This window comes from Acanthisitta chloris, unplaced genomic scaffold (genome assembly GCF_000695815.1).
Source record: "Acanthisitta chloris isolate BGI_N310 unplaced genomic scaffold, ASM69581v1 scaffold29729, whole genome shotgun sequence".
Classification (NCBI taxonomy): domain Eukaryota; kingdom Metazoa; phylum Chordata; class Aves; order Passeriformes; family Acanthisittidae; genus Acanthisitta; species Acanthisitta chloris.
In genome coordinates this window covers 6,057-19,876 of record NW_008693563.1, presented here as the reverse complement: position 1 = coordinate 19,876, position 13,820 = coordinate 6,057, and the positions used below count along the sequence as shown (strand labels likewise).

The following is a 13,820-nucleotide window of genomic DNA, read 5'->3' as shown; positions in this document are numbered from 1 at the left end:
TAGCTACTTAGAGGAAAAGGCATCTTGTTGGTTATCCTTCCTAGTTTGGTGCCTTTGTAGGAGGGACAGAGACATATCTGTAGAACAGATCTGAGCACAGGGTCAAACTGGCACAGAAACCATCCTCAGGGTGCAACTCCCATGGCATACTGGACTTCTGCTTCCCTCATTTCATGGTATCATCATTCCTTGCCCTGCCTATGACAGTGGGGCTGGAACCAGTTGATTTTAAGGTCCCTTGCAACCCAAACCATTCTGATTCTGTGACATTTTCAAGCTCTGGAAATGTTATTTTCAAGGCAGAGTAGGAGATACTTAAAACTGTTCTATTTTAAGGAGTTGATTATATTTTTTCAAGAGGATGTTGGAGCAGAACAGACAGAGGCCTTTACTAGACCCCTCTCTCTCATTCTTACTTTACTATAAAGTCTAAATTTATTGTCTAACTAGAAATGAGATCAGTCCTAAATCAGGTATTACTTTTGTGGTAGCTGATCTTCCATTTTGTTAGCAGCATCTTAAGATGTTCATAGAGCTAAGTCACCCTCCTTTATGGCATCTCATTCATCCCCCCCACAAATCAGGACTCCAAACCCTGTCCTGCCAATTCCACTGGCCTTTTGCTACACATGGCTCATCATTCCAAGCCACATCCTTTCTCCCAGAGCCATTACTCTCCTTAGGCCTGCTCCCCTCCCATGTGGCATGAATGACAAACATCCAGTGCTCAGCATCCAGACACGACCATCTCAGGAATCCTCTCTGCTTTTGGCAAGCCACCTGCCCGTCCCCAGGCACTTGTATCCAAGCTGTGCAGGTTCCTCAACGAGCACAGCTGCCTCCCATATGCTCTGGAGTGCATGGGAAAGCCAGACCCACTTCCATAGCTTGAGCTAACAGGCAGGATACTTGAGCCATTGCCAATTAAACAGCCCTACAAAAGACAAAACAGCACACAAACCTCCCTGGGATGCAAGAGGCTTGGACTCCAATCTCTACTTAGATGCCTGCTTAGGGACTTCATGTTCACCAGTAATGCTGCAGTATAAATGCATAAACCTCTCAAAAGGACCAGCAGGGGCTGTGCACACCTTGGGCACAACATCTGGTGGGAGATGCTGGTTTGATTTGTACCTCCAGATGCCACAGTTGGACAGCGAGATCAGGCACCTGCAGTTTAAGCCCCTGACACAATGCAAAACCAAGAAGAGGGACAGGCAGCCTGCAGTGTTCCAACATTCCTCTGTTTGCTGTGACCAGCACAGCTAAGTATTTGCAGATACTGGATTTAGCATCATAGCTGAGATAGGAAGGTACAAGTTATTTGGGAATGAGTTCAGGTGTGAATCTATGCAAGTCTTTTGAGATATAAATGCTGCTAAACATCTCCAGCCATAGAACATGAACAACAGGGGGAAAAACATGTCTGAAGTCCAAGGCCTGTGAACATAAATAACCGGTACATCCTGATTTTTGGTGCCATGACAAATATACCCTTGCTGAGCAAAAGTAGAGGAGCCTAGAAGATGCCAGTTATAGGCATAAGATCCTTAATTTTCTAATCTATGACAAATATTTTGTGGACATTTATGTCGTTGCTTTGTTGTTGGGCTTTTTTTATACTTCAGTCACACCAGCAAGGCATATGATTTACTAATTTTCATTCTGGCTCACTGAAAACTGTTATCTTGAATTTAATGGAGGTTTTTTTACTCTTCTGAAGTACCTTATTATTACTTCCTCTGAAGTCTGCATATTTTATAGTAAGTTAGAACCAAATCATGGTGTAATTCTGTAATTAGTTCCTTGAATTCACATCAAAAGCTGAATGTCAGCCAACAACAAATGAATTCTCAGGAGCAAATCTAATTCTCTTGAAGATGAGGCAAGCATCAGAAAATAATTTACACTAAGCAAGCTGAAAAAAAACTCACCACACCAGGTTAGAACAAATTTGTAGTTGCATTTTATTAAATCAATGAAAATCTACCTTAAAAACACAAAATCAAATTGGGTAACCCAATACATTGGATTAGAGAAAAGCTTCAAGCTTTAAAGCACAAGCCAGAAGTCACAGTCTCAAATGAGAGTTTCAGAGGCCAAAGCAATATGCTGGACAAAGTAGTATCTTTCTGTGGAGGCATGCTCCTTGCACCATTAGCATGGGTTTGGGTGCATTAGTTTTTTAGCTGTCAGTTATAAGAAGCTTTTGTATTTGTTTTATAGTAAGGTTTGCTGCTTACCTAGGCCCTGGATTAATGGAGAAAACAGGCAAGTTAAAGCCCTGCCCAATTACTACCAACAAACAATTTACACTGTGGTAAAGCTAGCTTTATTTAAATGAGGTTCAGACAAGAATTAACTTTACATATTATTAACAGCTTTGGAGCTACAAACTTAAGAATCAGGATTACACAGGTCATGCTACTGTTATTTTGTTTTACCTGCTGTAGTTATTGCAATATGGCTTAAGGTACATAGGTATACAACTTGTACAAATTCAGCCAAGTTTGCACTTGTGAGGTGTTATTAAGAGCATTATTACCTTGCAAGCCAACTTAAACCTGTGGAAATCAACCGAGGGTTTTGGAATTGCCCAAAGCTAAGGGGGAAAGCTGCCGCTAAGGATGGACAGAGATAGACTGGATTGTTTGAAACCCACATTGTTTGGCTTTAAATATTTATATAATTTGCTCTGAGGTAAGGAAAAATCTTTTGACGCTTCCACGCAGGGCAGCAGCAGATGGTGCAATCATACCAGTGCAATCAGTTTCACTGCCTGCTGGACCTGCAGCCTCGAGCAGAGGCAACCACTTGCCGTAACAACAGCTTTTGTACACAAGCTGAATTTAAAATAAATTACTATACAGGTATGGTAGTGAGCTATTGTTCAACTTGCTGGGCATTGGTTTCACAAAGTGCCATCTGTAACCTCCACTTTAGAAATCAGAGCTGAAAGTACTGACTTGTACCCCTTGCTTGATTTTAATGTTCACAACAAAGGAGAGGACCAACCCACAACTCCATCCTGGGGCTTGTAACCATCTTTGTATCACCCTGCTCATTCTGATTAACAGCTGTTGTCAGTCCAATCCACCTTAAATGAAGGTTTTTAAGGCCTCAGCAGCCCAAAGGTCTCATCAGCTTTTTGCAATTCAAGGCAGAACTTATCACCAAGCCCTTACCCTCCCCTCCTCCTCCTGCCTCAGTAAAGACAGAGAATAGATAGGAGTGGGGAGAATTTCAGAGAACGCTGTGATGGGGAAGTCGTTCAGCCAGGGGCTGGGAAAGGAGGAAACATGAATACAGGAAAGGTGTGAGATGGTGCAGGTGTGGGGAAAGGCTTGGGGGTTGGATGGGGCAGTGACCAAAAACAAGTAGATCCCAGAACAAGGGGTGCAAGATATGAAGGTTGTGGTACAAGAACAAGGTGATAGCAAAATGGGAAGTCTGGAGGGCTCTCAGAAACCAGGGAGGGCTGCAAGCAGAAGTCATCAGTGGGTCTGACACAGGTAAGGGCTCTCCTTTTGTCTTTAGAAATACCATAGTTCTACATTAAAATCAGAATTGGGTTTAGGATATACATATAAATATTCAAAGCAAGACAGCCAAATTTTTGAGAGATTTTACAAGGGAAAAAACCTGGAACAATAAATAGGAAACTACATGTTACCAATTTCCGCTCCAATAGTATCAATTTCCTCTCCAGGCTACTCTAAAAAATTCATTTATGGGTACGTCTAAATAGTACAGAAGCATCGTAGCTCTACGTTAAAATCAGAACTGGGTTTAAGACATACATATAAATACTCCATACATTACAGTCCAGTCCTGAGACCTGAAGTCTGGAACAGAAGCATGGTATTCTCAATCTCCTTTCAAGCTACACTGTAGAAATAATTTCTGACTAAATCAGGCCTGCACAAATACAACTGAAGGATGGAGAGAGATACCTGAATGGGACTGAAAGGCAGCAAACTTGAGCATCTTGCTCAACAATTTGTGCGTGACCCAGTTCCTGCTGTTTGATAGACACATCCAGAAGTCTCAAGTGTTCTCATCAGGCAGCCCTCCTCTTAACCCCTCACACACAAGCTGAGCAGCATCTACAGCCACTCGTAGGTCAGATCAAGGCATCTACGGAAGATGTGAGGGGTAAGGGAGACTACAGAAGGGGAGGGAAACTCAGGGATGAGCGGAGGGATTCAAGGAGATGGGACAGAAAGGACACACATAAATTGAGGGGACAGTAATAACTGTGGCACAAATTCTAGTGGTCTGCCCATTCGCTCAGTGGTGCACCTCCAGTCTAAAAGGATTATTTTGGGCAGAGACAAATGACCTTCGAATGGAACACAGGTGTGGATATAGCCAACATTAAAGGCATTGGTTTTTCAATAGAAATGACAAGGTGAGGTCTTCAAGAGCAGATCTTAACATCCAAGAATAAAGGGTAGTGAATAAAGCTCCTGGTTCTGTCGCAGGATTGTCAGTTGTTGTCTAGGACTGGCATCTCTCCAAATGCCACATGGATGCTTAGCACATCTGAAAGAAAGATGACCGTAAAAAGCTTTAGTAGTAACAACTTACTCTCTCAAGAATACTTTATATTCCCATACAGTTCTCAAAGACAGAGATAAATGTCTCATGACTTAGTGAAACAAGTACAGTATGCATCCTAGGGAGAGCAAATACATATCATTTCTCGTTCAGATTTCACTGAGTGCAGAGAACCTTTGTACATGAGGCACTTCAGGTTTACCATGGAAGACAATACTTACACCCTTTAGGATTTTAAAAAAAGCTTAGAGAAGTGTATTTGTGGATTAAATTCCATACATAAAATGTGTCATGCAAGTGCCTATCTAAGAAAGCAGTAAAGCACATTTTATACCTCTCAGAAATCCCAGGCTGAACTACAGGCCAAATCAAAAGCCACTAAAGTGAGGGTAACCCTTCAGCAAAATAACTACCAAAAAAAAAAAACCCAACCAAAAGCAAAACCAAAAAAACACACCACATTAAAGAGAACAGTTTGAGACTCTCAGAACTATCTTGGTATAATAAATACATTACTATCTAAAAATGCTACTTACATTCAAGGTGTCAGAGCCACTGAGTTCTGACTTTGTCTATCACAAGATGTCCCTTCCTGGCAACTATCATCCTCCCACATTTGTGTTCTCCCATCTTCTACTGGCGAGTGGTATCGTTGTTCTTCACTTTCTCTGTGTGTTTGCTGACCTCTGTGTTGGTCTGGGATTTCCATAATGTGCCCAACCTCTTTTTCCCTTAATTTTGCTGTGTGTATGTCTAGGGGATCTTTGGTTGAATCTTCTGAAGTACTTTGTTCTAGTGTTGATTTCTGAAGTCTCACACTTTCCCCTGAAATGTCTTCAGGGCAAGTCACAACTGTTAAAGAATTCTGACTTTGTCCATCTTTGAGCATCTTGAAAGCTAAATGCATGTCCTTTTGTTTTTCTATAGCTGCATGAATTTCTGCAGACTCTGTTAAGATAGCAGCTTTCACTATTCCGGGTTGCTGGAGCTCTTGTTCTTCACTTCGTATCTCTTCCTCTTTTACTGGAAGTTGATCTGCCTGCGTACTTGCCAGAAGTTCAGGTATTGACTTTGTCCATCTTTGAGCATCTTGAAAGCTAAATGCATGTCCTTTTGTTTTTCTATAGCTGCATGAATTTCTGCAGACTCTGTTAAGATAGCAGCTTTCACTATTCCGGGTTGCTGGAGCTCTTGTTCTTCACTTCGTATCTCTTCCTCTTTTACTGGAAGTTGATCTGCCTGCGTACTTGCCAGAAGTTCAGGTATATTTATATCGGCTTTTCCCTCCTACAGACTTAATGCTCTGCTCTGACTCTTCTGTTTCTGCAAGTTTGTGGACAGCTGACTGGATAGCATTCAATACAATTTCTGTACTCTGGTACTCTATAGTCACAGATTGAACAGCATCCTTCACAAATTCTGTGTGTCTGAGAGACAGACTGTCACTGAAAGGAATACCATTTTGTTCAGGCTGCCAAGTGCTCTGAGGCTTCTCTTGCTCCTCTGATACTCCGTTCATGGAATCAGGAGTTACTTGAGGCCGAGGTGCCTCCACACTACCAAGCTCTGCAGTCCCATAGTCTGAACAGTCAACAGTAGTAATCAAAATCTCTTCAGAAACCATTTGCTCTGGTGCAGTTGCCAAAGGCTGTATAGTTTTGGCCGTCATGTCTGTGGGCATTGTGGTTTCTGCCACAATATGCTCTCCAACTGCTGCAGCTGCTAGAGGCACAGGCATTTTCTGAGCCTCCAAGCTTTCAGCCTGTGGGAAGGCTGAGTCAGAGCCTTCCTCTTGCATAGTTAAAACCTCTTGCTGGACAGCAGCTGAACATTCATCATGTCTCACAGCTTCTCGTTCTCCAGATTCAAATACTTCTTTGGCTCTTTCCATCAATTGCTCATTTTTGTTATCTTCTTTCTGAAAGTCTTGACAGTTCAAGGTTTCTACAAGTTCTTGTTCTTTTCCCACAGTCTCTTCTTCAGCCAAGTTGCTGGGTGTTTCACATTTCTTAGGACTTGTATCAGTGATGACAGCACTTCCATTTTCAGTGATATCTGGGCATGTTGATGCTAAATGGGATACACTGTCTGCTTCACTTGGCGTGGGAGCCTCAGTTACAGTGGTATCACTCTCCAAGCATGTTTCAGTTTTGAGCACAGCATCTTCCATTTCACCACCTTTGGTTTCACCACTCTGGATGGAGGTTTCAGTTAGTTTTTCTCTGCATTGTAGCTCTAGGGAGGGCACAGAATCTTTCACTGCAATGTCCCCATCACTCACTCTCTGCTGAGCATCTGCAGCTGCTTCTGAGCCCATTGTTTCTGATGGAACAGCAGAGATTTTTACCTCATTCTGCAGTGGAACCTCAGTAACAGTGACTTCTGTGCTTTTTACTCCAAGGAGCACAGCATCATCTTCCTCTCTCAGGATAGGTGCCCTGCTAGGAATTCCTTTAACACAAACTTGCTCTGCTGAGTCTAAGTCAGGAATTTCATCTTGTCTTTCAGGTTCAACAGGGACCACAGCAACAACTGCTTCTGCACACTCTGGCCCCACAGTGAGGGTTTTGCCTTCAAGCTGCACATGCTCTCCAGCTGCAAGCCCCAAGTAAGAGGTTTCATCCTCTGTCTTGTCCTGCACCTGCAGATAATTGCAACAGATGTGAAAAAGGGTATGAGCAGGGAGTGATCAGAAATGTTGTAGGTGAACAAGCACAAGAAATACCCAAAAGGAGGAGAGTTATGGGAAGAGCACAAGGTGATGACACTGAGATTAGTGGCTCACCAAGATCCCAGCTTGTGTTCAGTTTCTGAGGACACGCAGCTCATTAAACAAAGGGCAGCCTAAAGCAAGGGACAGCCGGCAGCACTTGAAACAAAGACTAAGCCAGGAAGATGGTGGGGAGCTAGGGAAGAAGGTAGGAACACGTCAGCCGCAATAACTACAGCATTTAAAGCTGGAGATACTGGTGTCATTTCATGTCCTCCCTTTGCAAAGGCACCTCAGCTACAACTGTATCTCTGCCTACAACTGAATATACCATCCACCACGTATGGCACCACATGGATCACATCTGTATCCCAAGTGTTCATATACTATCTTCAGTCACTTCCGCTGTGCAGGGGCCCTAACAACGATTGCTTCAGCACCCTTGGATCCATGCACATCATCTCCCACTCCATTTCTTTAGGCATTGCATGCACCCCACCCTGCACACAAGCTTCAGTAGCTGCTGCTTCTGGACATGTGTGTGTGTGTCTCTTACTGGAAATGAACTTTGGCTGCTTCAGGCTGCATGAGGAAGGTCTTTGACAGTAATATGGCCACAACCTGGTTCTAAATTAGGTGTAATATTTAACACTTACTTTTTCTTTGACAAATCAACCTTTGTGTTATATGTAATACTTACTGCAGTCTGTTCTTCTGGGACACATTCGTCTCTCATCTCATCTACTGTCAATTCTGTTACAGGCAGTTTCTCTTGTTCTGAAGGCTCTCTGTCGTGTGATGAACACTCCTCTACTGTCCTCTGCACTTCAGATATGTCTTCATGGTCTTCCACAACTGTTTCTTCACATGACTGGCTTTCATCTTTCAATACACCTACACTTTTACATCCTTCTGCGCTTTCTTCCAGTGCAGCAGATATTTCACTTTTCTCTGAACTTTCATGTAAAAGACTCTCTTCAACTCTGTTTTGGCCCTGAATGCTCCCTGCACTTCCCCGGGGCTGGAGGCCATCTTCCTTGTCTTCTACTTTTTCCAAGGTCTGTTCAAGCAAAATAGTTTTCTGGCTTACAACATTCTCATCTTTAGCATCATCTTTCGCTTCTGAATCAAGTCCCTGTACTACTGTAACTACAGTTTCTGTCATGGTTCTTGCACTAACCAGCTGTGCTGTATCTGCTGACTTAACTTTTTCAGCAACTTCCTGAAGAATTTTTTGCGTCTGTTTGTCTAATTCTTTCAAATTTTGTTCAGTGGCCTCTACTTCTTGAACAGGTGTAGCTTCCTCTGTAGTATCTGGGGTTTCTAACAACTGTGAAACAGCAGAAACCATCTCGGTTGTCTCCTCAGCAAGGGACACTTCCATTGTTTCTTCAGCACAGGAAGCTTCTGCTGTCTCCAGAGCTGTCACTGCTTCCGAGGTTAGCTCCAGCTCACTTGCTGTGGTGTCATCACCTACATCCTTTCTTGTCTCTAGCACTGTCTTAGCAGCTACCACTGCATCTTCCACAGTAACATCCGATTCAGCTGTCTTCCCAGTTTCTCTCTCTTCCTCTTCTCTTGCCTGCTCAATGCACTCTGTCAGAGCAGCAGATATCCAAGATGGTGACCTTTCCTCAATGCTGGTAACTGCCCTTTCCCCTTCCACAACAGTAACAGTAACTGCATGTACCAGTCCTTCATGTCCTTGCTCAATTCTCAGTGTCTCCTCTAATTTTTCTGTTCTCTTTTCCTCTGAGGTTTGTGCTCTCATCGCTTCAGCATCTTTCGCTCGCTGAGCTTCAATTTTTTCCTGCTCTGCTGCATCATATTCAGCTAAAGGAACAACAGCTGGAATATCAGAATCTTCTTCAGCCATTTCTGCCATTTCTCTTGCTTGTTTAAGATGAGTCGGTTCTGCTTTTCCATCTGACTTTTTCTTCCTACGCCCAGGCATCAATTTTCTAAATGAAACCCACGATTCATCTCTTCCAGGCTCACCATCTGATGTTGAATGCTCCAGGCTAGATCCCACAACAGAATCTTCAGTTCTCTCCTCCATTCTGGTTTTAGATCTCCTTCTTGGAGTGACTAACCTTTTAAATGATTCCCAGGTTGAAATACCTTCACTTTCGGATGGGCTTCCAGCTTGTTCTGGGGAAGAATTCCCTTGTCCTTGATCGCTTTCCTGAGAACTAGTAAGAATTGCATCTGTTGTTGCTTCTTTGCTCTGTCCAGACTCTTCTACTTTTTGGCTTTCTTCATCAGATGATGATGATCTCCTGGCTCTCTTCTTTGAAGAGCCTACACATATAAAAGCTTCCCAGGACACAGATGTGTCAACCTTTCTTTTGGGCTCTTCTGTGGTTTTCTCTGGTTTCTGGTCAATCCCGTTTTCTTTTAATTCTCCCTCATTTTCATCAATAACATTTTCAGTTGCAGACACTGCAACACTCTTTGTCTTATCAATTTCTTCTTCTTTATCACTTTCAGAAGGTCTTCTGACACGTTTCTTGGGAGTCACCATCTTTTTAAATGATGCCCAGGGTGTAACACTTTCTCTTTTTCGCTCCACATCTGGAATTGCCCCATCTTCATTTTCAGTGACCTGCATTCCATCTGCAGGTTTTTCTAAAGAAGGAATTTCATTCGCCTCCTCAGGAGAAGAAGCAGAACTCTCTCCTTTTTGTTCCTCTGGGCTATCTGGGGAATCTGATAAGTGCTGAACTGGTTCACCCTGTTCCCCTAACTTAGATTCTTCTCTTTTGCCTTTATGCTTCTTTCCAGACAGTTTTTTTAAGCCGGTACCTGTGAAGAGTTTCTTTAAAGGGCTGCCTTGTAGTTTAGTCTTTTCTTGAGAAGACAGGAGTTCAGCTTCATTTGTGATACCTTCCAGAGGCCTCTTTCCAGCTGCCTCTTCAGAAGTTCCTTCCATGGTTATTTCATCTGGTTTGACAGTATCAGTCCCAACTACGCCAGATTTTTCCTGTAGTCCTTCATCAGTGGGTTTGACTGACTGTTGATCATCCTCTGTATCAAAAGTAGAAGAGGACTTCAATCCAGGAGCACTCAGACTCAGTTTTGTCTCATGTTCTTTGCTTTCTTTCTTATCTGGAGCTTCACCTTGTGTGATGCCTTGTGCTGTGGGTGACATTTTCAATTCAGCTTCCTCCGTTTTTTCATCGAGCATCTCTTTCTCAAGAGGAGCAGGTTTACTTCCTTCTTTTCCTTCAGATTCTTTTAGCTGTTCACTAGAAATTTCAATTGCCAGAGACCCTGTTTCAAGTTGCTCTTCAGAGGATACTTCAGTTCTGTCATCTGTTTCAGACTTGTCCATTGACTCCAGTTTTTCTCCCACAGGTAGAACTTCTGAGGATGTTTTCAGTTCACCATTCACACTGTCAGCGACAATGGGTACGACTGGTTTTGGTTTTAGTGGTTTCTCTGTCCCCTCACCTTCTTCATTTTTTACTTCCTTTGTACCAAGATCTTCTGCAACTTCCCCCAGTTTCCTTTCCTGATCATCTTCATCTTTTTTCTCCTCTGCACTTTCTTCTACAGCTGCTGCTGCTAGATCCTCTTTTTGTCCCTGCTCATCATGCTTGACTAGTTCTTCCTTCTCACTTTCTTCCACTCCCATGGCTGCCACAGTCTTTTCTGACTCCTGCTTTTCACCTTCAGCTTGCTCCTTCTCATGTGCTTCAATACTTACTGCTGTCACATTCTTTTCTGCATCTTGCTTCTCAAACTCAGATTTCTCCTCCTTTTCACTGGTTTCAGTTGTTAATGTCGTCCCCTCTTTTCCTTGCTCCTCTTCTTTTGTAGGAGACTGTTGCTCATCTTCTTTAGGCTTTCTAAAACTCTTCTTTTTTCTAAAGCCAGTCCATCCTTGAGTAAAAAGTTTTCTTAGGGGCGATGCAGTATCAGTGGCTAAGGCAGCTGACTGAGAAGAAATCTCATTTGCTTCTGATATTTTAGGAGATTCATCTTCTGGTTTTTCACTCCTCACTGCATCTTTGGTGTTGGCTTCTGCAGAGCGTGCATCCTCAGGCACTGCTGTTTCTTCTGAGATGACTTCTTTTTGATCATCGGTTCCTTCAGCATCTTGTGCTTCCTTCTTCACAGTAAGCAGTTGGACAGGTTCCGATTTTCCTGTCTTTTCCTTCTTCACTGTGAATCTGAAACCAACAAATTTAAAAACCTTTTTAAACCCCAGATCATAAGACTGTGGCTCAGACGTGTGGTCTTCTGCGTCTTCTTCCGAAGCTGGCAACTGTTTAATTGAATGAGCATCCTCTTTCTCAGCATCTACAGTGTCCTTGGTGCTTGAGTCAGATGGATTTGTCTCTGTAGTTTCAGTGTCTTCCTTCAAAGTTACACTGGAATGTTCGGTTTGTCCAACTGTTTAAACAACAACAACAACAAACCAGTTAATTTTCCTCTCAATTTAACATTAAATACATAAAGGTATAGTGGTTTTCATTTTAATCAATTCTCATAAACATAACTTGTTCCATTATCTGTGTGCCACTATTAAGTTTTTAAGGACTAGTTTTTGTCCCAAGATTACTATCATTACTTTTCTTCTTCATATGATTGTGCGATTCTTTCTGAAGTTTATTTGCAAATGCACCTTCCAAGCACATATTCTTTCATTCTCTTTCCTCTTTTTGCAGTTCCTTTCATGTGGCTTGTTTGGTGGGGTTATTTTACTTAAAAGCAAACTTATGTAAGAAAAATACTTATTTCTATCATGTAATTACTCAAAGACTATACAGAATTATATATGTAATTATTCCTAAAGCAAAGCTCAGTATTTCCATGCAGACAGTCACCTCTGAAGGAAAAGGAAAACCAAGCACCACCACCACCACAAAACAACCAACCAACTAAAAGAAAATCACACCCAAAAAAGCCTGTTGACCTAAAATGATGACAAGAGCTCATTTTACAGCTCTGTCCCAAAAGAACAGTAAGATGTGAAAACACCCATGAGAAATTTCCTGGTTTTCTGAGAATTCATAATCCTCAAAAAGAGTTGCTTTTAAAAAGCCAGGAATCTTGGAATTCTCCCATACATCACATCACCACTATGGCCAGACAGAATCACAGAATTGTTAGGGTTGGAAGGGACCTCTGGAGAAACCTCATCTACAGCAATTCCATATTTCTTAAAATTAATGAGGTTCTTACTGTGCAAGTGGGTAAAAACCTCCACTGTTCACACATCTGTGTTTGCATTATCTCTTTCTTGAGCACCATTTGAGTTTTTCCTTCAGGTCACTGGCAACCACCCTCTCAGTCTTGCTGGGACAACTTAAGCATTATCGCTCCCTCTGGCCGTGAGCTATCCGAGTTCACAGACTGGAATGTAAGTTAAATCTACAGCACATTCAAGACACAAAGATTCTCGGGCTCGGATGCTGCCAGGATTTCAATTTAATATTGTTTCTGACCCTTGACTTAGTGCAACAGGTAAAAGTACAAGGCCACATGGGAATGTACTCTTCTCTCTGACCAAACTTCTTGGAGTGCAAAGATGAAAAACTAAAATTATAAAAAAAAAATTAGAAAATCAATGTTAAACAGCAACATCCTGAAAGAAGGTATGGCCCCTTTCTTTTAAGCTGTACATGTGGTACTTCAATACCCAAAGGCAGAAGGAGACAGCTTTCAAAAGTACACCCATTATCAAATTCCCCCGAGTGATGGCATTTTTTATTTGAACCACCTTTAAGTTAGTTGTCTCTAACTCTGCAGTTGGCCCTGCTTTGCGTGGGGGCTGGACCACTTGACCTCCAGAAGTCCCTCGCAGCCCAGATACTGCCGAATCTGCTGCTTCCTCAGAAGAACACAGACAATGCCATCTAGGTAAGGCTAAGAACTAACCACACAGTAGACAAAACTAAGCCTACAAGGATACTGGCTTCTAATAGCTATGTAAAGGGTACATAATGTTTCACTATCAGCAGCCTAGTGGTTGTTTCTCAGTCAACATAAGCAAAGCTTTTTGTTTTTTCCCCTTAGCTAACAGTTGAAAATTATTTGCCTCAATTGTTAATGCCTAAGTCATTTAGAAATCTGACTTCTGCTAACACCCTAACTCCCTGAACATTTTAAAACAAAGATGTGCAAACTCAGTCATTTGTGAAGGAGAAGGATAGGAAGAAATAAGACTCTTTTTGAAGAAGCCAGGATTTTTACTCCGTTGGCAATATACCTCTTGAAAACACCAGAACACCCCACAAGCAAAAATAACTCTTATGAATCAAAACATTATATAGTTGCATGTTGAGACTATACAAGGATAAAGCCAAGGAACTGCTTTTGTAACTGTGTTCATTTATTACTAGGTCCAGAAATAAAGTCCTTTTCATTTCCATAATTACATAATCCTATGTAATTTAAAGGAAAATTTATAAAGGCTTAACAGGAATTCACAAAGTTAGAGGCACTTCTTCAAAGACCATCTTCAAAATATTTTCTATTTTATAATTGTTTTGTAACAGGTACTTTAATATATTCTTCAGTTCGTTTACATGAAAAGGGGTTT

The 13,820-nt window shown here is 42.0% G+C and overlaps 1 protein-coding gene across 1 annotated transcript; it reads right to left on the bottom strand.

Annotated features, from left to right (window-relative positions):
* Window positions 1-4,120: 4,120 nt before the first annotated feature.
* AKAP12 (A kinase (PRKA) anchor protein 12) lies at window positions 4,121-11,668 on the bottom strand (the record flags this gene model as incomplete). Its single annotated transcript, XM_009083116.1, has 4 exons — window positions 4,121-4,545; window positions 5,097-5,633; window positions 5,829-7,201; window positions 7,971-11,668. Coding segments are annotated over 3 exons (5,606 nt in total), but the record flags the coding sequence as incomplete, so codon positions are not given.
* Window positions 11,669-13,820: the final 2,152 nt, after the last annotated feature.